General features: G+C 41.8%; 2 protein-coding genes across 4 annotated transcripts in view; one reads left to right on the plus strand and one right to left on the minus strand.

Annotated features, from left to right (window-relative positions):
* EME2 (essential meiotic structure-specific endonuclease subunit 2) overlaps positions 1-2,958 on the minus strand; it is a 163,957-nt gene extending 160,999 nt beyond the window's left edge. For all 3 annotated transcript variants that reach the window (XM_085628361.1, XM_085628360.1, XM_085628359.1), the window contains exon 1: positions 1,150-2,958. In XM_085628361.1, coding sequence (XP_085484487.1) covers positions 1,150-1,714 — 565 coding nt within the window. In that variant the 5' untranslated portion in view covers positions 1,715-2,958. The remainder of the gene's footprint in view (positions 1-1,149) is intronic.
* MRPS34 (mitochondrial ribosomal protein S34) overlaps positions 2,926-26,601 on the plus strand; it is a 58,430-nt gene continuing 34,754 nt past the window's right edge. Inside the window, exon 1 of the mRNA XM_085628362.1 lies at positions 2,926-3,979. Within this exon, the coding sequence (XP_085484488.1) occupies positions 3,662-3,979 (318 nt within the window). The 5' untranslated portion in view covers positions 2,926-3,661. The remainder of the gene's footprint in view (positions 3,980-26,601) is intronic.

The following is a 26,601-nucleotide window of genomic DNA, read 5'->3' on the forward strand; positions in this document are numbered from 1 at the left end:
AGTAGGCTTAATCTAAGAAAGAAAAAAAGAAAAGACATGCATATTTATCTACTTGAATGATCACATGACAAACAGAGTATGGCCCCACAGGCTCTGGTTTTTGGAAAAGTGGTCCTAAGAAATACTTTTAACAAAAAAATATGATGTATAAATGATCAGTATCACACATATCAATTGGTTTCTAGATATATAGGTTTTATCTACACGTTAGCAATATGACCCCATGCTGTGTCAATGTTTGATTATGATTTCAGAGTGAACATTTTAATTAATCAAACAATAAGCATTTCAAATTACATTTACATAAATAGTTATGAGTGTGGTAGGCAACAGTGATATTGGGAGGAGCATTAAACCAGGTATTTCCGGGGAGTTTGTAAAGAGGTTGAGATAAGCACAGAAAGGATTCAGAGTGTGTAACTTGCATGCTAAGAGATATTCAGTGGTCCAAGTCTCCAATGTAACTAAGATTCAAGTGATTTTAGACTTAGTAAGCATCTACTAAAAACTTGAATCAAACTAATTTCAAATTGAAACTTACACCAGGTGCTCACTCTGAAGGCAATGTCTTTGAGTTTTGACTCAAATGTTTGATATTCATGCTTTGGGTTATTTCTTAAATCTAGGCATGGTGCTGGTGTTTCAGGACACCCACTCTAAAATATTTAGCTGGTACGTCGGACTTCTATACCTCCGTTTGCCTGCTCCACGGCACACTGAAACTTTAGAGTATGTGAAATCAATAATCACTTTTAACTTGAAACCTAATTCACAAGATTATCAGTATTACATATATCAACTGAGTTTCTAATAAATAGGTTCTAGCTGCACTTAACCAACACGTTGATGTCCCAAATAGTGGGTGTAGGCAGAGTCAAGCCTACAATTCTATAGTCATAAATTCAGAAACCTCTCATTCAGTAAGAATACACACTAAATGGCTTAAAATGGAATAGGCACTTCTCTTGGTAAGAACATGCATACAGTAAAATCCCACTTTACCTTTACTGTAAATAGGTATTCTGAATGACAACACCCACTATATTCCCCCACCTTCCTGAAAGTGATAATGATCAACGTAATCCTTTTAGTACATTTTTAAGCTTGGTCTTGATCAGGAATGCCACTGTAATTCTATAGTGTCCCCACCTGTGTCCACACAGATGCTCATGTGCTTCATGCACTGGTCTGGTCGCAAGAACTTAATGGCATCAGACATTTCCTTTCGGCTCCGTCTCTCTTGCAGCTCATGTTCTCTCTGCCGCTCCTTTTCCAATCTCTTGTTTTCCCGCTCCAGTCGCACTAACTCTTTTGCTCGCTCCTTTTCCAATCTTTTGGCTTCTTTCCCCAGTTTCCGTGCCTCTATCTGAACCATGCTGGACTCCAGCTCTTTTGGGCTCTGCTTCTTTCTTACTTTCTTTATTGGGGGGCTGCTGAGAGGTGGAATGGGACTAGGTTGAGCTACAACAGAAACTTCGCCTCCAATGAACGAGCTTTGTTGATTACTAATTGTTGTGTTGAACGCACAAGACCTTAAAGCACAAGGGCTTGAATATGCTCCAGTGCTGCTGTCCTCGGTTATTGTCTCATTGTCACTTTCGGAATCAGAAAATTCCCATGTGTAGGCCCTTCTGATGGGAGTCTTCAAGGAGCTGCACATAGTTTTTGAATCAGCACTTGGAGGCATGCCATCTTCTTTAAATTTTTGCTCCATGACCTATTTAAAAATGTCCTCTGATCTACCCTAATAAACTACATATTAGTTTGAAAAGATAAGCAAAAATATTTCCGTGACATTCTGGGATGCTTATTAGTGGAAAAACGGTTTTATAATCCTGGTCTCAGCTCATTTTAGAACATTCACCTATAGCTAGGCATCTATTTCCAGAAAGGTCAGTAAGATAAGTTCGTTTACACTGATTTATTGTTCGAAATCTATCACTAATTTCATAGAACGTTGTTCTGGAAAAACAAACATTACTCTGTGATAATTATGAAAAATACTAGGATATAGAAAGTGTAGTTTCGGGAAAGTAAATTGGAAATAAGAGGCACTTACACACAACCTTCATTTTGAAATACTAGTGGTTATGTTTTTACCATTTAATCATAGACAAGCGAAATCTACTGGGGAGCACGCTCATTCAGAGAAAAGAACACACCATGGAAGGTAGCGCTCTAAGTTATTCCACCTGTCAGAGTCTAAAAAAGTAAATTTTGGTCCCAAAAAGGAGACTCTGGTTTTCACCAGCGGCAAGCCCTGCTAAGTTAAAAACAGCAGTGACAGTCTAAACTTGGGATCCCCTTATGTAGTGTGTAGCGCATCATTGCTCACATGAGCAGTGCAACTCTGCATTTTGAGGCAAAATATCAACATTTGATAATTTGCCCTCTCTAGTCAGTGCCCATAAACTGATTAAGTCGAAAACATATCTCCCCTTTTCCAAAGCATGGATGTTGTATATTTTACGACCTTAACAAAAAGAAACAAGATGATTTTTGTAATTGAGTTTACATAATTAGATTGCTCAGACTGATGCTCCCCGACATTAACGATGCAAATAAAAGGTTAATGTATGACTTATTAGTCTATTTAAACTAATTAGTCTAAGTCTCTGTTTTTGCGGATGAACAAAACTAATTAACGTTTAGGCTCATGGCTCAGACGGTGTCACCTCAAATCACCAAAAGTAAACACACTTCCGTTGGTTTGCTTCCTTTCCGCTCCCTGCACAAACTGCATCCTACTACGGTTCCGTTGATCCGAGTTCCTGCTGCTCGCTTCTCTGCACCGAAGCCCAGTTTCCTCATTTCCCGTGCAATCGAACAAAACGTGTTCAAAACTCCCGAAAATCACGGTGCGGAATATTCTCTCGGACTGTAATGTAGAACTGGCGAGGGGGGTCTGGGTGCAGAAGGGACATACTAAGGTGTCACACACTTCAGTTACTCGACGGCTCACTCAAATATGGCGTACAGCCGCCAGAAACACGAAATGCGCAGAATGAGGATAGTAAATTCCAATATTGAAAATATTGATGCGGTAACTGTTCTAACGGGCCGGTCTGTTGATATGTGAAAGCTGTAAGTTCTTATTAGGGTGTTTTAGTGGACTATAAAGCATCATGGGAATTACTGCTCTTGACGTATAGAATACCATACGCTCAATTCCCCCCATTCCAACATGGCTACTCGGTTCGTCTTTTGAAGTCACTTTCTTTTTTGAGAAATGCAAACCTACCACACTATAACAAAGAAACAGTCTGCTTCCGGTGGTAAATAAAGTGCACCTATTAGTAAAGTCTAATTTATTTGCCGTGATCTACACCTGGGATAACCAATCCTTAGCGACCTAAAGCTTCCGTTTCACAGTCGGTCTGTTTAGGCGGGTGCACTGTCCTTAATGACCTTACAATGGCTGCTCCCACTAACAGCATGTTCTTCGACCCATAGGTGCGGGTACTCTGGTTTGCCAGCTCTTTGGCTACAGATCCGGATGGAAAGTTCCTACCATCACATACGATGTTATTCTGCGTCCTGTCATAGCAAAAGCCATTAATCAGGTTATTTAATGAAAGGTACAGCGAGACATTTCAAAGCCTAGCCTCAGGCTTATCCTAGTGTTTTCTCATTGTGTGTCCGTGCCCATTTCAAATTAGCGATGGCTCGGAAGAAGCGCTTGCGGCTGATTGCCGAGATGGCTCGCAAGATTCGCGAGTATCGGGCTCTTAAGAATCGTCCGCGTGATTCGCAGCGCTATGCCTTGGATTACCAAACCATGACCCGACCCTTCACTGGAAAGCGGCTACCTGTGCTGGCTTGGGAGGATGTTCGCAACGAAAGCCGCCTCTTCTCCCTGCTCAGCGGGCTGCGTCATTTCGGCATCGGGCGGATTGTGACCCGCAAGTCGTGGCTGCAGAGAAGCGAAGACCCTTGCTACTGGACCATTACGAAAGTGAAGGTGGACTACACTGCCGAGGTGGGTAATTCAGATGCACACACTGCATTTGGAGGGTGATCTGCCTTAAGCGTACACCTTTGGTTTATTTATTACAGGTGTACACCTTTGTTTATTATTTACAGCACAACTTGCTCTTTGGCAGCTTTCCAAGGTCTGAAAATCTGTAGGATTGAGAACTAAGTCGTATATTTGATGACAGTCCAAAAAGTGCTGTGTCGCAAAATGTAACATCAAGGATAACACGAGAAGTGATGTTGGTAAAATAACGTATGCAAAAATAAAAGGACTGTCCATTACAATAACGGCCCATGGGATGGTTATGCAAGTCAGAAAGGTCCACTCCTGGTATCACGGAGGCAGGGGTATGTAGAGTTACAAGTGAACAGAAGCCCTTCATGTTTGGGGGTAGTTGCATGTGTCCTGCACTGACAAAAGTGATCCATCAGGCCAGCGGTGCCCCCCTGAATGTCAGCATCGTCCATGGTGGTGTTGCAATTGAGATTGCTTCCCACCTTTACTGTCCCATTTCCTCTGAAACGAAGAGAAAACTATGTTAATTTAATTCCTATTTAAGGGTGTGTGTTAGTTCCTGTACATGTATATCTTTGTATGTTTACGTCCCATATTTGTTGACATTGTTCTATTGCTCTACATGTGAACTTGGCCCCTGTATGCCATTTGTTGTGGGCAAATACTGATCCTGTGACCTGGTTTGCACACGCAATCAGGGGGTAGGGACTTAGCCTTATAGTTATTACATTCGGTGAATAATATCTAAGATGCCCCAGTCTAATATCCCCTTTTCCCACTTTGGACAATCTCTCTTGTTACCTGCTGTTTTCATTCTTGATATCTTGTCTCTCATCTACCTGTCAGGATCTGTAGTACTTCAGGGATGATATCAAATCTAGTTGTGTTAACTCGTGCAGTACCAGGGCTAACATGTGTTGGTTGCAGCTGTGCTTTTATTCTACATAAAAAGAGGTGCAAGATACAGTGTGGAATGTTTGGATATACTTATTTAGGGTAGTACAATGTGTCTACTGTGGCAGCATGGGAAATAAGGGAGCATACATAACGGCAGATGTTGGATGTGCCTATACTATGCATGTGCTGGTACAACATTTTCTCAAAGTAGTTTGGAGAGGGTGATGGTCAGTATCATTTTCAGCAGTTCTGCACATTAGTATAATAGTTGATGTAGGATAAAAGAAGTAGAAATACCGGACAAACAGCCTTAGTACTCCGAGGAGGAAAAACAAAAATGAAATGCAAAACTTGAAATATGTATTGTCTCTTGGTGGGGCGACAGATGGAGGCCTTACTCCACATGCTTCTCCTGTTTTTCCCTCTCTTTCTCCTGCTCGGTGTCTGAAGGAATGGATGGCACAGCCGGAGCCAGGCAGATGTAGGAGAGAGAAAGAGATCCATGGCTTGTGGCTGCAAATTTTCACTGCAGTAGTTGTGTTGTCTATTACAGTTGACGGGTCCTCGAGACTTAAAATCTCCCCAGTGATGAACTAAAGTTCCTGATTAAAACTGGAGTTCCCAATGACAAGGGTGTCAGTTGGTTATGCACTGGAGTGGTGTTGGCTGGAAGGGCGTCAGCTACTAGTGGAACCTGTTTAGAGACAAAGTTTGACACTTATGTTAGCTGAGACAAGTACACAGATATTTGTTTGTACTACTTCGGGTGCACTCGGTCTGCCACCTATGTCTAGTTAGTGGCACAACGGAGTTCATCATTCTCCCTGTCACTATCTGATGTGGGGTCAAAGGGTGGTCTGACCTTGGGGTGTGTCTCATGGCGAACAGTGCTAGTGGGAGACAGTACAACCATTTATTTTCCAATGTGACACACAGTTTACTTTGATTTAGTTTTTTAGAAGGCCATTGAGGCACTCCATTATGTCAATACATTGGGGGTGGTAAGCTGACAAGTGTTTGTGTGTCATTCCTAACAAAGTGGTGAGGTGGGAGAAGAGATTCTTGACGGAAGTTTGTGTGCCGTTGTCGAATCTGATCCCTTCAGGATTGCCCCACCTGGGTTTTACCTTACAGACCACAAAATTAGCATCAGATGTGGCATCACAGTGAACACGAGGTCTGACTTCATTGCTGGTGGCGCTCGGTTCGACAGTGTTTGTTTGCGCTCCCCATTGACCACCTCTGCCACAGATCCCCCTCGCTACCACCCTTTAACAGTGCCTCTCAAATCTCCATTAACACTGTCTCTCAGATGCATTTAGTTAGTTCTGTAGCACCACTCATTCCAGTGTAGGGTGTCAAAACACTTTATATCACACATACATTACATAGAAACAATCAATCGCACATGATTAAATCAATGTGTAACAAATTTTACAAAATACGGAGAACTACAAGGTGTAGGAGTCACATGTCATCTATACTGGTAGGCAGTATACTTTGAGCGCTATATCTGGAGAAGCACAAACTCTGCGTTTAAACCATAACGCCATGGTTGGGAGTTCTCTTTATTAATACAAATTAATTTCCCCTTTTTCAACCGTATAATAATGTAAGACTGGCCCAAAAAATATATTGCTCTAATCTATACCTTGTAGTTTCTCCACAGCTCTTTGATGACAGTTAATAATTCACTGCTCTATATTATGTTAACTTATAAAACTGTAAGTAACAAAAGGATCTTGCGAATAAAAGTAATAACCCACTGATCGATTTACATCATATGCACTTTGTGTGTGCTGTAGGCAAGAAATGTGACAACAAATGCTTTTAAAACCATACTATACTTGGAAACGGCATCCCCCACTCAAAGTCTGCGCCCAGTGTGATGGAACCGGTCGAACTACCCTAGAGCCGGCCTTGATTACAGTGGAGGGCCCTTTGGTTGAGGTGTTGTGGAAACTATTGCTTTAAAGGTGGGGTTTGGTGAATACTGCTGGCACACGGGGCATTTGTTGATGTACATTGTAAGTCAATCTAGGCCTATTTGGAGGGACATGTCTCTGACAGAGTGTGGAAAAAGTGTAGCTGGTTTAGGACTGTCATTAATAAGACTTGGGGTTTGACAGGCTTTCCTGTGAATATCTGTATATTAAATCTGTTCCTGTGTGTGCATTCTCTTGCTTCCCACAACTATTTCTCAAGCTCTGGATGTTTGTATTTCTCTTGGTTACAAGTTAGCTGTCTCTGTAAAGTGCCTAGAAGTATCCAAGGGGCCTGAAGATGGCAATGCTTCACTAGATAACAAAACTGTGGTATGTGTTTTGGTAAGGGGGTATTTTGCCCTGTCGTGGTGACATAGGTTAAATGTAGATTTTCCACAGCCTTGGTGGGAAGAAAATCTGGATTTTATTAAGGACACGGAGGCTAATATTATGCAATAAATCCTTTATTGCCACCACTCAGCAGCAACCAGAAATAAATAAATAAACCATGTTCTTAGAATATAGAATTCAGAATCTCTAAGAACATTCCAATAATAACAAAACTGCTCTACAACTACATATCTCCCTTCTTGTATTGCCTGCGAAAAGAGAGAACTACTTAAAACCTTTCCATAACATCAGTCTTTAAACTCGAAACAAATCCACCAAAAAGGCATCTTCTTCTTTCTTTTCCATGTCATCAGTCTTTAAACTCGAAACAAATCCACCAAAAAGACATCTTCTTCTTTCTTTTCCCAATCGCATAGATGAGGTTTGTCCGTGATCTTCCGAATTCAATCATCTTAAATCTGACCTGTACAAATACAAAACAAACCACATCAGGGATGGGATGTGGAGGGATAATATTAGCCTCCGTGTCCTTAATAAAATCCAGATTTTCTTCCCACCAAGGCTGTGGAAAATCTACATTTTATGGCACGACACGGAGGCCAACATTATGCAAGTTTAAAGCTTATCGACAATACATTGAGCTGCACTCTCAATTGGTTTAAAATAAAATCTTCTAAACACACAATCAGATGACCAATCTGCACATTTTAAAATATCTTGCAAACTACCACCTAATATTCGTGCCTTTGATGCAGCTGCACCTCTCACAGAATGTGCACCAAACATACTTATATCCACACCTGCTCTTTCCATTATACACTTCACCCATCTTGCCAGAGTTGGTGATGAAACTGCTTTATAAGGATACCTGAAAGAAATAAGTAACTGATCCACTCCAACAGGCCTCAAATGCTTAGTTCTACATTCATACTCCTTGACACAACGTGCCACACAAAGTTTTTCTTTCCCTAACAGGTATGGATAAAAAACAGAAGTAGAATTAGTTTTTGTTCTTTGTTTTATATAAAAACAAATTCCCTCAGGAGTAAAACATCTGTTTGAAATCTCTAATGCACGCACATCAGACACTCTCCTAAATGATAAAAGACACAACAACATTGTAAGCTTAAAGGTCAAATCCTTCAGGTCCAAAAAATTATTATCATCCCAAGATTCAAATAAACGCAAAACCAAAGTCACATCCCATAGAGAAGTATACCTTGATCCAGGTGGGTTAGCTAACCTCATGCTCCTCAATAATCTTTTCACCATAACATCTTGACCAACCGAAATACTATTTACCAAAACATGACCTGCTGAGATTGCTGACCTATGCAAATTCACTGATCTATAAGCCAAACCTGACTTATGTAAATCTGTTAAATAATTCAAAACATGGACTACATCTGCTGATACGGGATCCAAGTTCCTTTCCACACACCAACCATTCCACCTATTCCAAGCCGACTTATAAACCTTCCTTGTTCCATGAGACCAGGACTCCTCAATGAGCTTTGAAGCCTCTGACGAAAGCCCTGGCTTAAACCAGACTCTCCTGAAAGTCTCCATGCCAACAGATGAAGCTGACCTGAGTTCACCAGTGTGTGGACCTCTCCCTGCGGACCCCTCAAAATCCCTTGAAACATAGGTAGAAGAATTGGAAGATCCACACTCAACTCCAACATCATCGGGTACCAAGCTTGTGAGTTCCAAAAAGGGGTGATTATCACTACCGCTTCCTTCCACTTCCGAATCATCCCCGTCACCCTGCTTATCATTGAAAACGGTGGAAAAGCATAAGGGCGTAGACCTCTCCAATCTTGCAGGAAAGCATCTATTCCCATCGCTTCCGGATCCGGATGCCAACTGAAAAACCTCTGAAGTTGAGTGTTTATTCTGTTCGCAAAAAGATCCACCTGAAAAGGACCCCAAAATTCGTTCAATCTCATAAAAACCAACCTGTCTAACATCCAGTCGCTTGAGTCGTAAAAGTTCCTTGAATACCAATCTGCCACAGAATTCGAAATCCCTGAAATATGTTCTGCCTGAACAGAAATATTCCTCTCCAAACAATAATTCCAAAATATTCTCGCTAAATCCGCCAAACCTTTTGATCTTGGACCTCCCATCCTGTTGACATACCTTACTGCTGAAACATTGTCCATCCTCAAAATCACACAACATTTTGCAGTCCGATTCCCAAAACATTTTATTGCAAATGATCCAGCCAATAACTCTAAACAATTTATATGCATTCTTCTTTCCTGATTCGTCCAACGACCTCCAGTTCTTAACAATCCGCATCTTGCACCCCAACCATCCAAGCTTGCATCTGACTCTATAATCAGATCCGCATTTTCTCCAAAAATTGCTCTCCCATTCCACGCTTCCATATTCCTTAGCCACCAAATCAACTCCTCCCTTGCCTCTTGAGAAAGACAAATACTCTCCGAGTATTTCAAACCATTCCTCAAATGCAAAGTCTTCAGCCTCTGTAAAGCTCGGTAGTGTAATGGACCTGGAAAAATAGCCTGAATTGTAGAGGACAAAAGTCCAACTACTCGAGCCAACATTCTCAAAGATATACTGTTCATTTTCAATACATTCTTCAATTCCTTTCGAATTCTTTTCAGTTTCTCTTTTGGGAGTTTCAGTACAGCTTCCTTTGTGTTCACCATAAAACCTAAAAACTGTGTCTCCTGACTGGGTACATACTGAGACTTTAACCTGTTTACAACAAAACCCAGTGACTCTAGCAAACCTATTGCTAACTTTGTATGATGTAGAAGCGTATTCCTGTCCTGATCCATTATCAATATATCGTCCAAATAAATTATCAATCGTATACCCCTCTCTCTCAGGAATGCCGCCACTGGACGAAGCATCTTCGTGAAACACCACGGTGCGGATGACAGGCCGAAAGGTAGACACACAAACTTCCAAATTCTTTCTCTCCACACAAACCTCAAGTATCTCTGATGATCTTTCCAAATTGGAATTGTCAGATAAGCATCTTTCAAATCCAATCTTGTCATCCAATCTCCTTTCACCAACACATCTTTCAACAGATGTATTCCCTCCATTTTGAAATGATGATATACCACCCAGTCGTTCAACTGACGTAAATTTATTACTGGACGCATGCCTCCTTTGTCTTTCTTCTCTACCAGAAAAATATTGCTTACAAATCCTTCTACACATTCTCTCTCTCTTTCTATTGCACCTTTCTTTATCAATTCTTCTACCTCTACGTCTATCAACCGCATCTGTTCCTCTTTGAAAACCATTCGTCCTGGAACAACACTTTGTTTTGGTTCCTCTATAAACTCTATTCTGTAACCCAGAACCGTCTCCAAAACCCATAAGTCCTTTGTAATTGACTTCCAAACCTCTAAAAACTGGGCAAGTCTGCCGCCCAATTTTTCCTGGATAACAGTATGGTCTTGACTTACCACCTGAGCCTCTTCCACGTCTCTCTCCTCTATTAAATCTTCCTCTTGCACGTTGACGTTGCGGGAAAAATCCACCACCTCTATAGAATTGCTGACCCTGGTAGCCTCTTGACCCAAATCCTCTTGAAAAGGAGCCTCTTGTGATTCCCTGTCCTCGGCCGGGAAACCGACTCCGTGTTCTCCCGGCCGAACCAAAAACACGCTCACCAAACACCTTCTTTATCTCTCTTTGAGACTTTTGTAGGCTGCTGAACGCCCCTACATATCTTGATAGATCTTTAATGAATTCGTCTCCAAACAGAAGACCTTTTGCTAAAGGTCCTTCTTCCTTAGTCGCAAGGTCTACCAACTTTGGGTCTATTTTAAGTAATAAACTCTTTCTTCTCTCAATTGATAACGCTGTATTAGCGTTGCCCAATAAACATATCACTCTTTGTACCCATTCTCTAAGTTCTTGCACATCAATATTTTCTTTACTAACAAAGGCCTCTTCTGCCATATCAAACATTTTCGAGACTGGGCCAACAACATCGAGTAGTCTATCCTGGCATGATTTTAATCCACGATCTATTCCTTTCCTTGGGTCACGTCCCCCTTTTGCAATAAAAGCTATCATTTTTGAATCAAGTTCTGGTGTCATCAGAACCTTGTTCTCCACAATAGGCCGAGGGCATTCTGATCTTAGACGAACACGTACCTCTTTTGGTATTTCTCTTCTGATCCAATATTCTAAGTATTTAGCAACATGATCAGACGGTGTCCATTCGGGTGAAAAAGGATGTTTTATCATTAATGGGTCAAACATATCATTACCCATTGGATCTTTAATATTTTTATAGTCCGATCCTGTTCTTTCATCCTTTTTACCCTTTTTTACATGCACCTCTTCCTCAGATTCAAAATCCGAACTACAACTTATTTCTACCTCTGCACTCTCAGAGGAATCCTCACACATAACATATTTATGTTTTCGCATTGGGCCTCTTTCTTGCCCTTCATCTTTGTTCGCTTCATCATCATTTTGCCTGTCAGAACAGCAAATATGTTCTACCACAGTAGATTTTGGCTTCTTTCCATGTTTTTCACTTGTTGAAACATGTTTCCTTTTCCTTGAAGCCTTTTTACTTGAATGCGCTACTTCATTTTCATTTGCTGACCAATAACTTTCCTCCTCCTGTCCTTTTGACTTTGAAGCAGCCATCATTTCCAATTTTTTCTCCATTCTTATTGAAACCTCAGTAGTTATTTTATCTATTGCTTTGTTAATTCTGTCTTCCAACGAGCCCTCACCTTGCTCCATTTTCCTCACAACAAATCTTTCTTCAACAAGATAGATATACCTTTACTCCCTCTTCAATTTATTATTTACTTCCTTCTTAATACACTATTCTTTTCCTTTCTAATTATCTATTCCTTTCTCAACCGCTACCTTCCGCTCCTCTCACAACGCTATGAACGACTCTTTCTCTCCGATCCTGCCTTGCAAACGCCGTTGCCTAGCAACCGACGTTCTTACGGCGAGTCGAAAGGGACAAATAAACTCATCTTCCTCGCGCGCGAAGTCCCTCCTTCATTTCCACATTTCAATCAAACGCGGTTCGCACGGGAAGCCTTCCTTCTCTCCTCACATCAGAATTCTTCCTAACGTCACTCGGTAAGCGCGCGAGCACCGCTCGCTCTTAAACCAACTTCAAAGCCTCGCGCACACTGCACATTTCAAATCTCAACGATGTAAGTTATAACCGACTTCCTTCTAGTACTTTTATCCCTTTTTTCGATGCCATTTCCTAATTATACTCGAGTAAAATTTCATTATACAACACTAAAATACATCGTTATAATTTCCTTTTTCTTCGCCTCTCATTTACCAAGCCCCCTTCATAATATCATTTTACCAAGCTTTTTGCACATATTCATAACTCAATTTAATTCTTCGATGTTCTTTTACCTTCCTTTATCATCTAACTATTTTTCTCAACCTAAAAAACACTAAACCTTTTTAACATATATTTCATCAAGTCCCCTTTCTTACATCTAAACCATATTATTTCCTGTAAACATTAAACCATTCACCTTTTTTTTTTTTTTTTTTTAAATATCACACCAAATACATCTCTCTCATTTAAATTTTCCAAATGAAAAGTAATACTTATCTCATTGAGCAGCAGCAATAAAAGAAGGGAGATATGTAGTTGTAGAGCAGTTTTGTTATTATTGGAATGTTCTTAGAGATTCTGAATTCTATATTCTAAGAACATGGTTTATTTATTTATTTCTGGTTGCTGCTGAGTGGTGGCAATAAAGGATTTATTGCATAATGTTGGCCTCCGTGTCGTGCCATAAAATCAAAGTATACTGTTATTGCTTCCCCTTGTTTAAGGGCTGGCACTAAAACTTCTAGTTCAGCAGCCTGAGCTAAGTAATGAGGTAGCAACATTATCTGGTCTGATATCAGCATTATATCTGGAGAGTAAAGCTGCATGGCTTTGACAACTACTGCACCTGTGTGTCTCAATTTCGTGTCCTAATCTACTGTGGAAAACCCATCTACAAAATAAAAACACTACCTAGAATGGGTTCTTCTCTTGTTTGGGTACATTTGTCTGGAGTATATGTGGCCCATTACTAACTTCTAGTTCAGCAGCCTGAGCTAAGTAATGAGGTAGCAACATTATCTGGTCTGATATCAGCATTATATCTGGAGAGTCATGCTGCATGGCTTTGACAACTACTGCACCTGTGTGTTTCAATTTCGTGTCCTAATCTACTGTGGAAAACCCATCTACAAAATAAAAATACTACCTAGAATGGGTTCTTCTCTTGTTTGGGTACACTTTTCTGGAGTATATGTGGCCCAGTCATGGGCATCTTCGTCTGTATCTGAAATGGGGTATGCAAAGAAGGTAGCTGTGTTGACTTCAACCAGGGTGTAACCAGGTGCTCTTATCAATCTCTCCTATTATAATTCTCACTATTTATGACCCTTAACTACCTTCGATTATGTGTGTCACCTGAAGACGATATTGTGTTTCTCTTGATGTCCCCTCTTCTACTTTATCACTAGGACCCTCTGGTTTTGGCCATTTTCGGGGCCTTTCTCTTGGCCTCTTCTGGGCTTGTTAACCTACTACTTGTTTCTGAGAGTTGCTTTTCTTTATACTGCCCTTGGTTCTGCCTCTGAGTCTCTTCTGAGTTGGAGGACTGGCAGACTCATGACTTTTCTTTGTACTGTCCTTCAGTCTGCCCCTGGGTCTATCCGGAATAGGACAACTGGCAGGCTTCCGGGCCCACGTTTGTGTGAATGTGTGTGTGGTGTTTAGTGGCTTTGTACCATTCTGTACAATGTTTTCCTATCTGGTCTTTGTTTTCTGAGAATACTTCGAACAGGTGTTCTAGAGGAGATCCCATGGCACAGAAATGTGTTCGGTGTTCCAACTCTCTGTATGGTCTGCAACTATATATATACATATATAAGATTGTAAAACCAAGAAAGGATATTTTAGGCAAACATGTTGACAAGATATGTGAACAAAAACGTTCTATTCCACGAACTAGATAGATTTTATCTATACATAGGTATTTTTGGAAATATATTAAAAAAAATATATATATACCATAATTACGTAGGGTTATTATCCGTTTTTGTTCACATATCTTGTCAACATGTTTGCCTAAAATATCCTTCCTTGGTTTTAAAATCTTATATATGTATATATATAGTTGCAGACCATACAGAGAGTTGGAACACCGAACACATTTCTGGCTACAGATTTTTCTGAACCACCAACCTGTTGCTCATCACGCAATTTAGACACCGGTACATAAATATTTTTTATGAACCAGATTAGCAGCCTAGCTATCTATGAGCTGTTCTCTATACATCAGAACACCATCTTTTGCCTATATAATCCATCTGCTGTCATTTTGTACAGAGCTGTCTGTATCTAATCATTCACCGAAATTTTCTCTATCTTTTACATTTCGTTCCCTTTCCCTTTTTCTTCCTTTTGATTGCAAAGGTAGATAATTTCAAACAAATTCCAGATTGTACCAAAAATGTATATTTTTTTCAAGTCCCAATCGGTGAAGGGTGTTTTTAAGGTGTCAGATTATGAAGTTCACCATCTGTTGTTCTTCTTCTTTTTTGATTAATATATTTGTAGACTAGTAATTTTAATTGTTTTTATTATCATAAGACTCCTCATACTTTCTGTTTTGTATGGGCTTGTATCTTTTGATTTGGACTGTTGTACAACATTGTATGTTCTTGATAGTTATTTGTATCTCATTCAGGCTTTGATGAACCATTTACATGGTCCCCTGATGAAGGCACATAGCCGACACGCGCATAGGATTTTGGAAAAATTCTAAGGCCGTGACACTGTTATACTTGGTGGATCACAAAAAATTTTTCAAACTGCATTAACATTTGTGTCATTTCTATATATTTTTTGTGCTTTGTGATTATTTTTGCAATTCATGATTTAAGACTATTTCAGTCATAGCAATGAAATAATGCTAATTATTTACATCTTTATACATATGATTTATAATTGATTTTTTTCTATATAAAAAAATTAAAGATCTGTTATATAAACAACCATCTTTGAATATTTTGAACTTTATTGCTGTTTCCTATATCCATGTATTTATGTTGTCTAGGTCCATTCTAGATAAATATTGTTTCCTAAATTTGTTTTTTTACAAATGTTTACCTGCCCTGATTTAGGAATATCAATTAGGGGTGCCCCCATCTTTTTTCAAACACTGGCCACATGGTAGCCTCAGTGTCACTCATGAAAAGTTAAAACTAAATATAATCGTAAATGAAGGTTCACTTTGTACTTGTCCCGCCCTTTGAATCGGACAGGACGTTTCCCCTCTTCCAAGATGTTTTAGTTCTTACTTGATTTATGGCAAACATGTTATTAATGTCTTGTTGTGTCTTTTCTTTGTCTGTATCAGTTAGTGTGGGATCCCAGGTGCATTTGTCCAATCTTTCACTATCTGTCCTTGATGGTTATGTTATATTACCCCTAGGCCACTTCCCTCAGTATTCATAGAGGGGATAAATCAATTTCTTTGGGGCCTTTTAGAGGGTACATCGCCGTCAGTTGGACAACAGCGACAGATTTTGTAGACTTTGAAACAAACTCTTTTATTCCAAGTGTACGAAGGTCCCGCTTGAAATCCCCCCCTCTTCTAGTCTTCAATCTCAAGGGGATTTAATTCTAGTTTTATCATATGGAAAATAGTTGGCAGTGTTGGGGTTCATGAGACTGTTACACCACTCTATCATTCGATATGCAGGGCAATGTCCTTGTAAAATGTTATAAAAAAGTTTCTAATTCTTTGGAGTACTTATATAATCATCTAAAGTATTTAACATTATTACATCAATGTATGTTGTCGTTGGATCTAAAGATGATGAGGTGTCAATACCTAGGCGTTCAAAAATTTCTTCCATTAAGGGATTATTAGGTGGTACTGGTATTGGTGGCCTGCTGGGGTCAGTGCCCTTAAAGAAACCTACAACCTGCCTGTTATAAAGAAGGACAATTCATTTGGGGACATGTTGTGATGGATCACTCGCAAACACTTGAGACATTTGCCTAACTCAGTCAATTACTTAGATTTCCTTTCCTAACTTTTTACAATATTCCTCACAAAATAGGAAATTTTAAGTTTATACAGTACATAACCTAAACAACATTAGATTAATCGGTGGCCACATTTCTGTTTACGTCTACAAATCCAATTTTATCAATTCTAAACTACATACTAGAGCAAAAAGACCACTGGTCACTTTCCTCTGCATTCAGAAAGGAAATAAACGTTCACTATTTGTAACTACAAATTGGGATTTCCACACCAAAGGTCTGGGACTACAGAGTTGACTCTAATGTTTTGTTCTTACTCAGAGTAAAGTTTGACACCGGTCCAGCAGTCTCCTTATTGTAATGGAAAAAAATACACTGTAAAACCCAGTCTCAAGTTCTACTCTGTCATGTCAAAAGAACGTATTTCCTTTGGAAAAATTGGTATTCTAGTACTATTAACAACTGTATAGCTTGTTATACAACACACACCCATACATTCAACCTATCCGCATACATGGGGGGAGCAGTATAATTCCACGCCTCAAGCCCTTTGCTGGTGAATCAAAAACAGTAATTTTATAAAAATATATCAATTTATTTCTCAACTTATTTCAGAATAAAGTTAAAAAGCATAAGCTTGACAATGCATAGGTAGACAGTATTTTTGTTACATCAAAACATCATCAAGAAACACAGTAATTGCATACAATTATCATTTAAAACAGATATCGCATAAAAACCAGGGAGAGTACATGGAAAAGACAGAAGACTATGTCATTGAATGGCCACATCCGTGATTATTTCATTTAGAAGCTGAGACCCGATACCATACATAAAATGAGCATTCAATGATACCAGTTTCCTCACAGATTGTGTTCCTTTTGTAAAGCGATGACGCGTTTCGATGGTGCCTTTATATAGCCATCTTTTTCAAGACCGAGTCATTTGTAACTCTCACAAACAAAAGATAAAAACCTGTAACGATTTGGACCACCTCTAATTGTTTGTCAAAATAAAAACACGTTGTATCTGGATTTCAGAACGTCCGAAAGGTTTCTGGGGGCATCTACCTCCTTCTATCCTATTTGGATTCTTCTAAACAATGTGTGGGGAATCATAAAAACGAACTATGAACCGCTAAGTATGGCAAATTGCAATATATTGGATTCACCGGCGTCAGTGCCCTCGGTCAGATGGTGGAATTAGAAGATCTTTTAAAGATTCTATTCTATCATGAGGAGGACAGATATCCGGGTGATCAATTACAGCTGTCGGTGCACCTTATTAGTTGATGGTTGCCCCAGCGTAAATCCCTTTTATAATTAGGGTTTTTACGTCGATCGGCTGTCTTTCTGCGTGGCTCCGCTCGTTGTCTCAAGTTCTCCTCTGCCTTTGACCACTTTGAACGAATTAGTCGAGTTCCCGTTCTCTTCCGGACATACCACCGAGATACTTAAATATTTTGTCATAAATTTATACACAGTCTTGCATTTGACTACCACGAATTATTGTATACATTATCCATATAATATCTTCCATGGAAATCCCAAAATAATATACACAAATGATCCACATTTAAATGCCAAATGCCGCCTTTTTAAATTAAAAGGAACAAAGTTCGTACTATTCTTACCTTAATGATGCCAACCCCTTCGTCCTACCCGTCCCGAGAAATGATGAGACTTCGATAAAAGTATAGCATCTCTTTACCTTCTTTTAAAATGCGCAGTCACTCCATGGATGTGGCAATCTGTTATAACAAGTAGAACCTCTTTGCTCTCAGGTCGCCAATATTTTGGAGGGAAATCTGTTGCACAAAAACCCAAGACCACAATTGACAAAGTAATATGGATTTAATCAATACAGTTAACCGGGGAGATCAGCCAGTTCCAAAGATACTGAAACCTGATGTCCAAAGTATAGCTCAAAGCCGCAGTATTTAAGTTCTCAAACTACAACAGGAAAGGTAACAAGTTTGTCATTTGCGTAAGCAAGATAGTATCAACAAATGTAGCAATTTCTTGGAAACAAAAGCGCATGTAGGTGTGCCTCGCCTTGCATGATTAGCGGAAACCCCCTATGTGCCTTTTTAGTTCTCAGATTATAAGCGGTGTCAAAGATGTTTATCTGACTGCACAGCGTGTGGTTATAGCTTGCTTATGGCTTCTCTCACCAAGCTATCTAACCTTTAGGTGTGAAAGTGTGGTTATAGCCGAAACTTGCACATGTGCATCAGTATGTTCTAAGGTAGGATGTGCGCCTGGGTTTTTTAGGGCTCACGCCCTGCGTTGCAGAGCGCAGCATTGCTCGCGCAGGCGAGAGCCCTTTTGTCAGGGGTTTGAAAACGGACCCTGGAATCGCACACGCTCGTGCGTGTGCTTTTCCTTTTGGGTTCCACTATTGGGCTTATATTGCGTGTTTTTTTAAAAAACAGAGCACGCAGTAGGCCAAAGGCGGGCGCATTGCTCCGCCCATGGCCTATTGGTGTCTTTTACGCGCACCAAAGCCCATGTGGTTTCAATCATCATGGCCCAGACAAGGGCGCGATAATTGAAAGCACATGTCTCGCTGTGGCACGTGCGCACTGCTCGCGGGATTGTTCTCTTTTTGGATCCATTTCACGGGGAAGCAACTAAATGAAAGAAGGAAAGAGAGGTGGGCTGCTCCTTCACTCACCCTGTTCATACCCGGACAGAGGCTCGCGCTCATTTGAGTGGGAGCGCAGCCTCCACCCCTGCACTGCTGTCCAAATCAGAAACACGGACTGACGGTCCTCGGGGGCCGATGCCAGCTCGCCAGTTCACACGACTCACTGTACTACTCACAACTCAAACTCGTCGGTTCGTACCACGCACTGTACAACTCACAACTCACACTAGCACAATTCCTATGAGAGGCGAGTGAGGAATGTATATATATTTAAATATAGTCACAATGCTGAGGAGGGAGTGGCTTTCTGCCAGCATTTAACCCCTTCTTGGGTACGTGCGCCCAAACTTGGCAGAAATCGAACTACGCAGCTGTGAAGTCATTTGACCAGGATCACACGGCACGGTCACACAGAGATGCCTGGATTTCAGTGTAGGTTCATTTTGCCACTGGACAGTTTCTGCCTCCACATGAAAGGCTCTGCGACCCCTCGATGGCATACATGCAGCGCGAGGCTCCAGTTCTCCCGAAAAGCACCTGGAGAAGCCTTTGGTCCCAAAATGCCAGCGGGTGGTCTGGCGGGAGGGTGGATGGGTGCATTAGACAACATTTCCAGGTGGAAAGGCGGTAAGGGGATTGAATAACCTGCCTTTAATAGCGCGGGAGGCCCAGGCTGTAAATGGGCCCAAACAGGCCTGGGGCGGAAATAATGGATGGCTAGTGTAATGAAGGAGGCAGGGCAAAGCCGGAGACCGTGCGCGGGCCAGGGGTCATGCGGGGGCAGGGGTGAGGTGAATCGATACACGGGAGCTGTCAGTCAAATGTTGACTCTCTCTTACACCACATTCCCCATAACGATGACCCCAAGATAAGATTCATGACGTGCCCCGCCCCCGCCTTCACACACCACACACACACATGAACTAGCAGAGCTCAGGCGTCTGTAAAAAGGTCACAGCAGGTGGTGGATTGAAGCCTGCGTGTGAAAAGGACACGTTATATTTCCGCTCACTTCAAGTGAAAACTTCCCAGTATTAATGGCTTTCCGCTGTTAGACGAGGCGCTGGGCTGTGTGTGGGGGCAGTGTGGGAGTACGGCGCAGTGCTGGAGATGCTGAAACATCTTGCAGGCAGAGGTGCTGTCATGGGAAGTTCTCACCGATAAACTCGGCTACGTGAACATTCCCACCATAGAGGCCGGCCAGATGCTGACCACAAACAGCTGCTAGTGATGATCGGACAAGAAAGCCCTGCGGGTTAATGTGCCTGGCGCAGAGACGCCCGGTGCGTGTGTCGTGTTTATCGAATGCCAGCAAGACAGCTCAGTGGATTAATGTGCCGCCATGGAGATGTGTGTGTAATCATTGGGTCCAGTTCCACTAAGACAGCTCTGTGGGTTGACGTGCCTGTTTAGAGATCCGTGTGCAACTGGCATGTCAGATCAGTGGGTTAACGTGCCTGTCACAATTTTTTGTGTGTAGCCAGCAAGTCGCAGATTCAAAATCCAGGAAGGCACCTCGGAGAGATAATGTGTCTGTCAGCAGTGCTTACTTTAAGATGTTTTTTATGTCTCGCGCCTATAGCGCTTACTCGACCCAAAGGTATTGGAGCACTAGGTCTCGCATTACTGAAAGTTTGCGCTATTGCCGTTGCATTATTTGCAACTCTAATAGCTCAAACTTTCAGTAATGCGAGACCTATTGCATTGCAAATTCTTGTCTTACTGTGTATGTGTTCGAGCCAGGCTTATCATATCCTTTGTACGTGTGAAGACAGTTGGTGTGAGGGACCACAGATCTTACATATTTGATGCATCTCGTCTGGTCTCTCTAGCAGATGTAGATTTCTGTGACCTATTTTTGTGACATCTGCACAAACCACTGATTTTCTGTCAAGTTTACGGAGACTGACAGGAAATATGACCTATTTTCGGGCAGCAGTTCAGCCAACTAACCACAACATTTTTCCTGGCATTTAACATGTGATGTGGACTGTCTATTTCTGCTGAACACATTCTGTTTCATCACGTCTCTGCTTGTATACACAAGGGTGTGTTACTTACAGGGGCCTAAAACTATCTATAACCTGAAAGGTTCGCCTGGGGGTCTCAAGTTTTATATCTGTGTGGTTCTTTATATGCTGCATCCCATTTTCTCCTGTATCACTGTCATTCCACCTCCTCCTTGTACATTCAGAATGGCATAATTAATTACCAGTAATCTTCATTACTTCAATTATTAGCCATCCTTTGCACAGTCCTTGCCTAGAAGGTGAACCCACTCCAGAATCAGATATTCATGATTGCTGTCATTCAAAAATAACATTATTTACCAAATTTAAATGCACAGTATATTTAACTGACCCTTCCTCTTTACCTTGCATAATGCCTTCTACAACCGAACACTTTCTGTTTGTTAGTAACAGATAATGTCAAAACCCAGAAGGGCCCCAAGTCAGAGGGAATGTAGAACGTGCATAGAGTTATTGGGTTTAAAGTTTATTACATATATGCAGTTCTCAGCTTCAATATTGGCTCTAAAAGTGCCCTAATGGCCCTATAGAGAATCTAAAGCAACTTTAATCACAATAAGTAGATGTTAATAGGATAGGTGTAGGAAATTGCATGTCACTGAGAAGTTTTGTGACCATATAGACCAACAATGCCAAATTCCTTTATAAGTTAATGGAACTCCAAGGTGACTTGCAATATTAGTACTTTATTCCTCATGCATGGTCACAATATCTTCCTTCCCATGAACCACTGTAGTCCTTGGTGTACTGCTCTTTCATACGACAGAAATAACATGTTTGCAGACAAGATGGATAAAAGTAGACTCTGTGATGCAAAATCAAACACAACAAAAGAAGTTAGTAATTATTTGGAAAAAAAGGTATTAGAATCCTTTTAATATAAGTCAGATTAAAAAAAGCTGTAGCTCAGAATGTGTAGAAACATGAAGAGTGATTCTGTCCTGATAATGACCTACAACGTGCAAAAGATAAACATGTGGCTGTTGGGATGGAAAAGACGTCTGTATGGTAAAAGACGTGTTTTCCTGCCCTGGGTGCCAAATTGTACTGTTGTCTGGATCAATAATGCTGATATTTGTTGTCATAGGCAAACACAGATCACGCAAGTGCACCATGACATAGGCGTGTGTCACAGATTGCGGTCTTGTTGGACTTGAAGGGGCGTCCAAAGCGCTGCCCTCATAGTGGTGGAAGTGGACCATCTTCGCCAAGAGTTAAGCAGCATGAGAGTGGTTGTGGCAGCATACAAATTAGAGATCAGTAGGAATGATCCAGTCCTTTTTAGGTCGAGCCTAGAACAGCGCATGCGCTGTTGCTCGACTTTTAGTAGGGGATTTTCAAAGTGGATTTTCAAAGTGCTGCCAGCCGCTGACCTGAAGCTTATGTGCATGTGCGCATGAACGTGTGCAGCCGCCATCTGTCTTTTTTCCTTCACGTAATGCTTTTTGCGCGCGCTTGTTATCTCTATCTCGAGAGCTCAACCTAGCGATAGGCATTTGTTTCCCCGAATCCAGCATTACTGGCCCAGAACCTGAGCTCTACAAAGAATATTAATGAATTCGGAGGGATTTCTCTCTGAGAGCCAAATGATAATAGTACATACAGTTCGTTGTAACATATGGCCGATGTTAAATTCTAGATAAACTCATGGAATTTGTAGCCTTATTAGGTAAAGGCAATTATATGTTTCCACCATTATGTACGGACTGACATCATTGCTTGTAAATAATAAGCTTCATTACATTCCATCCAGCAGAGAAGAAAACCGCTCTTTTCCTGACACTTTATTCGTTTCTGTCAAAAGCAGTTCCACACTGCCCCCTGCTGTCAATTTACTGAATTGTTCAGGTCTTTCACCGAACACCTTAAACACAAACAAAAGAATATTTTGATGAAATGTCGCCCGGATTAAAAAAATAATTTAACTGGAGGCATTTTATATGAATTCTTTAGACATTTAAAGTACTGATTCTGGCTGCCTTGATCAGGTGCCTGTTCACAAACCCATGTAAGTGACTTGAAGATTGAAGACCTTCTAAACGCCAGCCCAATTGTGAGCATTTTCCACAGTATATTAAACAAGCATTGGCATAGCCAATAGGTCTCGCCTTTGGGACCTTATAAGTGTTTAGTTATCCAGCACAATAGCCTTGGTGCAACAATATCAACTGTTGCATGGCTAAACACTTATAAGGTCCCAAAGGCAAGACCTATTGGCTATGCCAATGCTTGTTAACGTTTGTCACTTGAAGTGTAGCCTACATGCTCACTTACCTTTTTAGAGTTTTGTTGTTGTGTGCTTGACACCCCCTTGGCCTACATCGGGTAGCTGTGGAGTGCTTCGCAGCACAGGATTAGTGACTCTGTGCTGGATGTGTGTGTCACTGGGAAGGGTTAAGGAGTACAGTACATGAAGGGTTAGAGAATGTACTGAGTGTATGTATGCGTGTGAAAAATACATTACATGAGAGATGTAGTGCTGTGCAGTGGATGGGCAATGAAAGCATGTGCTGGGTGTATGTGTGCTTACGAGAAGTACAATAAATGAAGGGTAAATTGTTAGGCAGCGCGAAGATGGTGAATTTGTTTAGAAATAGCCCACCATGATGCAATACAGAAAAGCTACAGTACTGAACAGTGCACGGAGATTGAATGTGTGTGTGTGTCTATAGTGGCACAATACAAGGAGCTAACAGTACTGAACAGTGTGTATGCTGTGAATACACACTGAGTGTTAGTGTGCCTGCAGTGGTACATTACATGGAGGACCATGGGTTCCATTTTGGGAAGCCCAGACCTTTCAGGTGAAGATACAAGGAGTAGAGGAATCCCCCTGCACAGATTTGTGTATTGCTGCATTCCTTTGAGCTGAATGCTGTGAATACACACTGAGTGCAAGTGTACCTGCAGTGGTAAATTTCATGGAGGGCCCTGTGTTCCATTTTTGGTAGCCCAGACCTGCCTGGTGAAAACATGGAGTTGAGGAATACCCCTGACAGATGTGTGTAGCTACATTCCTGTGAGCTGTATGGGACACACACTGGAGCAAGGGCGGAAGAGACTTCCCCCCCCCCCCCCCCCTTTACACTTCAAAAGGGTGCTTTTTGATTCAGTGATACATCACAAGGAAGGGGCCTAGAGGCATCTCATTTAAAAGATGGAAATCCTAAAGAGTATGGCTGGGAGCCCAGGATTAACCATTTGATGCACATATCACTGTGGCTGATACCTAGATATGAACTCTAATCACCGTCATGAACTGTGTAGTGGGGCAGTTTGCTTCAGAGTCTTTACTGCTGTGACAGCCAGCCTGTTAAGAGGGAAGTAGAGAAGAAAAAATGTACACTTCAAACGAAGCAGAACTCCAACATAGCACGTCAAAGAATCAGACCCTAAATCACATTTGGTGTCTCAAAGACTGGAAGAAGGTAATGTTGAGACCCCTATATTGGTTTTCTGCCAAGCAGGCATAAGAGGTGTGTGAGAAGGGAAGGTGAAGGTCTGCAAGACGTCTGCCTGTGACCAGGAATGAGGGCCAATGCCTGATGGTCTCTCTGGTGGGTATGGGGACACAACCTAGAGAAACTAAGACCACCTGCCCTGGAGCACCAGTGCCTGCCTACTTCCCAAGAACAGTGTGCCCTTTGAGGATTAGGAGAGCTTTGGACGGACGGCGGGCCAATGGGGAGCCCTACAGAGAGGGCTCTCTGAGAGAGGTGTGAGGGAACAGCTGTGCACCGATCGGGTTGTTGCCCGTGTGCAATGTTCACTTGGCAACCCCTGTATAACAGGAGAGGGCTGTCGTGGACTGAGCAGTGTGCTAAGTGATGTGTGGAACTTTCCAAGCCCATATCACTGCGTTGCGTTAACACCATGTGCTAGAGGGGGCCACCGTTGAAGTTATTGTGGGGAGAGCGCTGAGACTCTTAACCTCTGTGCTGAAGGCGATTGAAACTGAGGGGTCTGCAATCGATTTGTAAAGTACCTTGGCAACCCCGTAAGTCAGGAGTGGCTCACGCTACCAACGTTTCCAAGATGTTTGGGGTGTCTCTCCAGGAAAGACGGAGGCTGCCCTTGGTGGGTCAAGCCTGTGCAGTGAGATAACTGCGTCTGACAAACCCCATAGGACTTCATAGGACGTCTCACCATCACTGGGCTCCAGCTGAGAGCTAAAGGACCAGATTACTATTGGGGGGGGGGGGGATTGACTTACTGAATCTTCACAGGCTGATGGCATTTCTGAATACTGGCAAGCCAGACCGCGCCACTCGGGAAGAGAGCCCACACCTGCTGAGTGCTGTTACGTGTACTGCGAGCAGCCTGACTTCTCCAAGCAAGGTCAGAACTCTTGAGTACTCACTGTCAAGGCATTCGCCACAAAGCTGAACACTTCTGTGTTGCAGGAGCAGGTAAGACTTGAACTGGGCCTGTGGGGCTCCAGGGGACTCTCTGCTGACGGTGCTGCAGAACCGTAAACACTTTTGACTTATTCTAAAGAGTCAAAGGGGAAACTCTTGCAAACAATCTATTAGTGCGCAGTGACTGGATGCGGCCACCAGTGAATGGAAAATAACAATGACCACACTACAACGAAGAGTTCGGGACAGGGATTCAAGTGACAAACGCTAGAGCCCCGATCTCAAGGTGATTGTGTTGTTAATTAATTTCCTTATTTATTTGCATGTGTAGAGTTAGAAATAAAATTCTTTTTTCCTATAAAAGCTAGTATTTGACATGACATTGATTTATTGACAGTACTGTGTGTACTTTGAGTAAAGTTGTGTTTACTGATCTGTATCTGCACCCACCCCCGTGGGAGTCTTTGACTGCTCGTCCACAGCTACTGTTGAGTCATGTGCAGAAGGGGTTCCAGGGCCAGTTGCACAGGAGCCTTAGTAGGTTTGGCCCCGGAGTAAAAGGCCTCAACCACCAAGGTTGGGCTCAGTAAAGCCTGTGTGCCCCGTGGCCCCCTAAAAGTGGTCCTGACAGTAGCTATAAATATCTGTACTTTCTCCTGATCGCTGATTCTTCTAGCAAAGCGGCCCAGAAGAAGCAAGAGCCAGTTTCCCTTTTCACTTTTTAAGCGGCAACTTTTAATTCTGCTCTGTGACCTATCTTTCATCTTGGGCTGCTAGATCCGGGAGGAGGCATTATTGTATTGTATTGCACCATTCATATAGAACTTTCGAGCCGTATGTGGGACTCTAAAGCACTTGTCTAAATGGGCAGCATGTTAGACCCTGTAAGTTATGTGGTTGGAAGTGTGTTGTCTTTATTTTGACCCTATGCAGGAAGCGTTTTCATGTCGTGCATGATGACCACCAGGGTACAGTTATAGTCCTTATGGGATGCAGCGCTTAGCAATGTATGGATCAAGAACTGAGAAAGAGAGAGGCACACAGTTTATGCTTTCAGTAAGCTGGCAGCTCGAGCAGCTCTTCAGGTACCTGTATTGAATTTTATATGATCATAGTCCACCTAGCTGGATACTACACTGAATTGTCCATTCTGAGGTATTTTGTTAATGGTCCTGAGAATATGTAGAAAAAGCTGTGTATATAAGGCCTGTGTTCTGTGACTTCAATGTACTACCTCAGGCAGCACTTGAGAGTGCTGTGTGGACGTAGTCCCACTCATGAGTGATTA

The sequence above is a fragment of the Triturus cristatus genome, chromosome 10 (genome assembly GCF_964204655.1).
Source record: "Triturus cristatus chromosome 10, aTriCri1.1, whole genome shotgun sequence".
Classification (NCBI taxonomy): domain Eukaryota; kingdom Metazoa; phylum Chordata; class Amphibia; order Caudata; family Salamandridae; genus Triturus; species Triturus cristatus.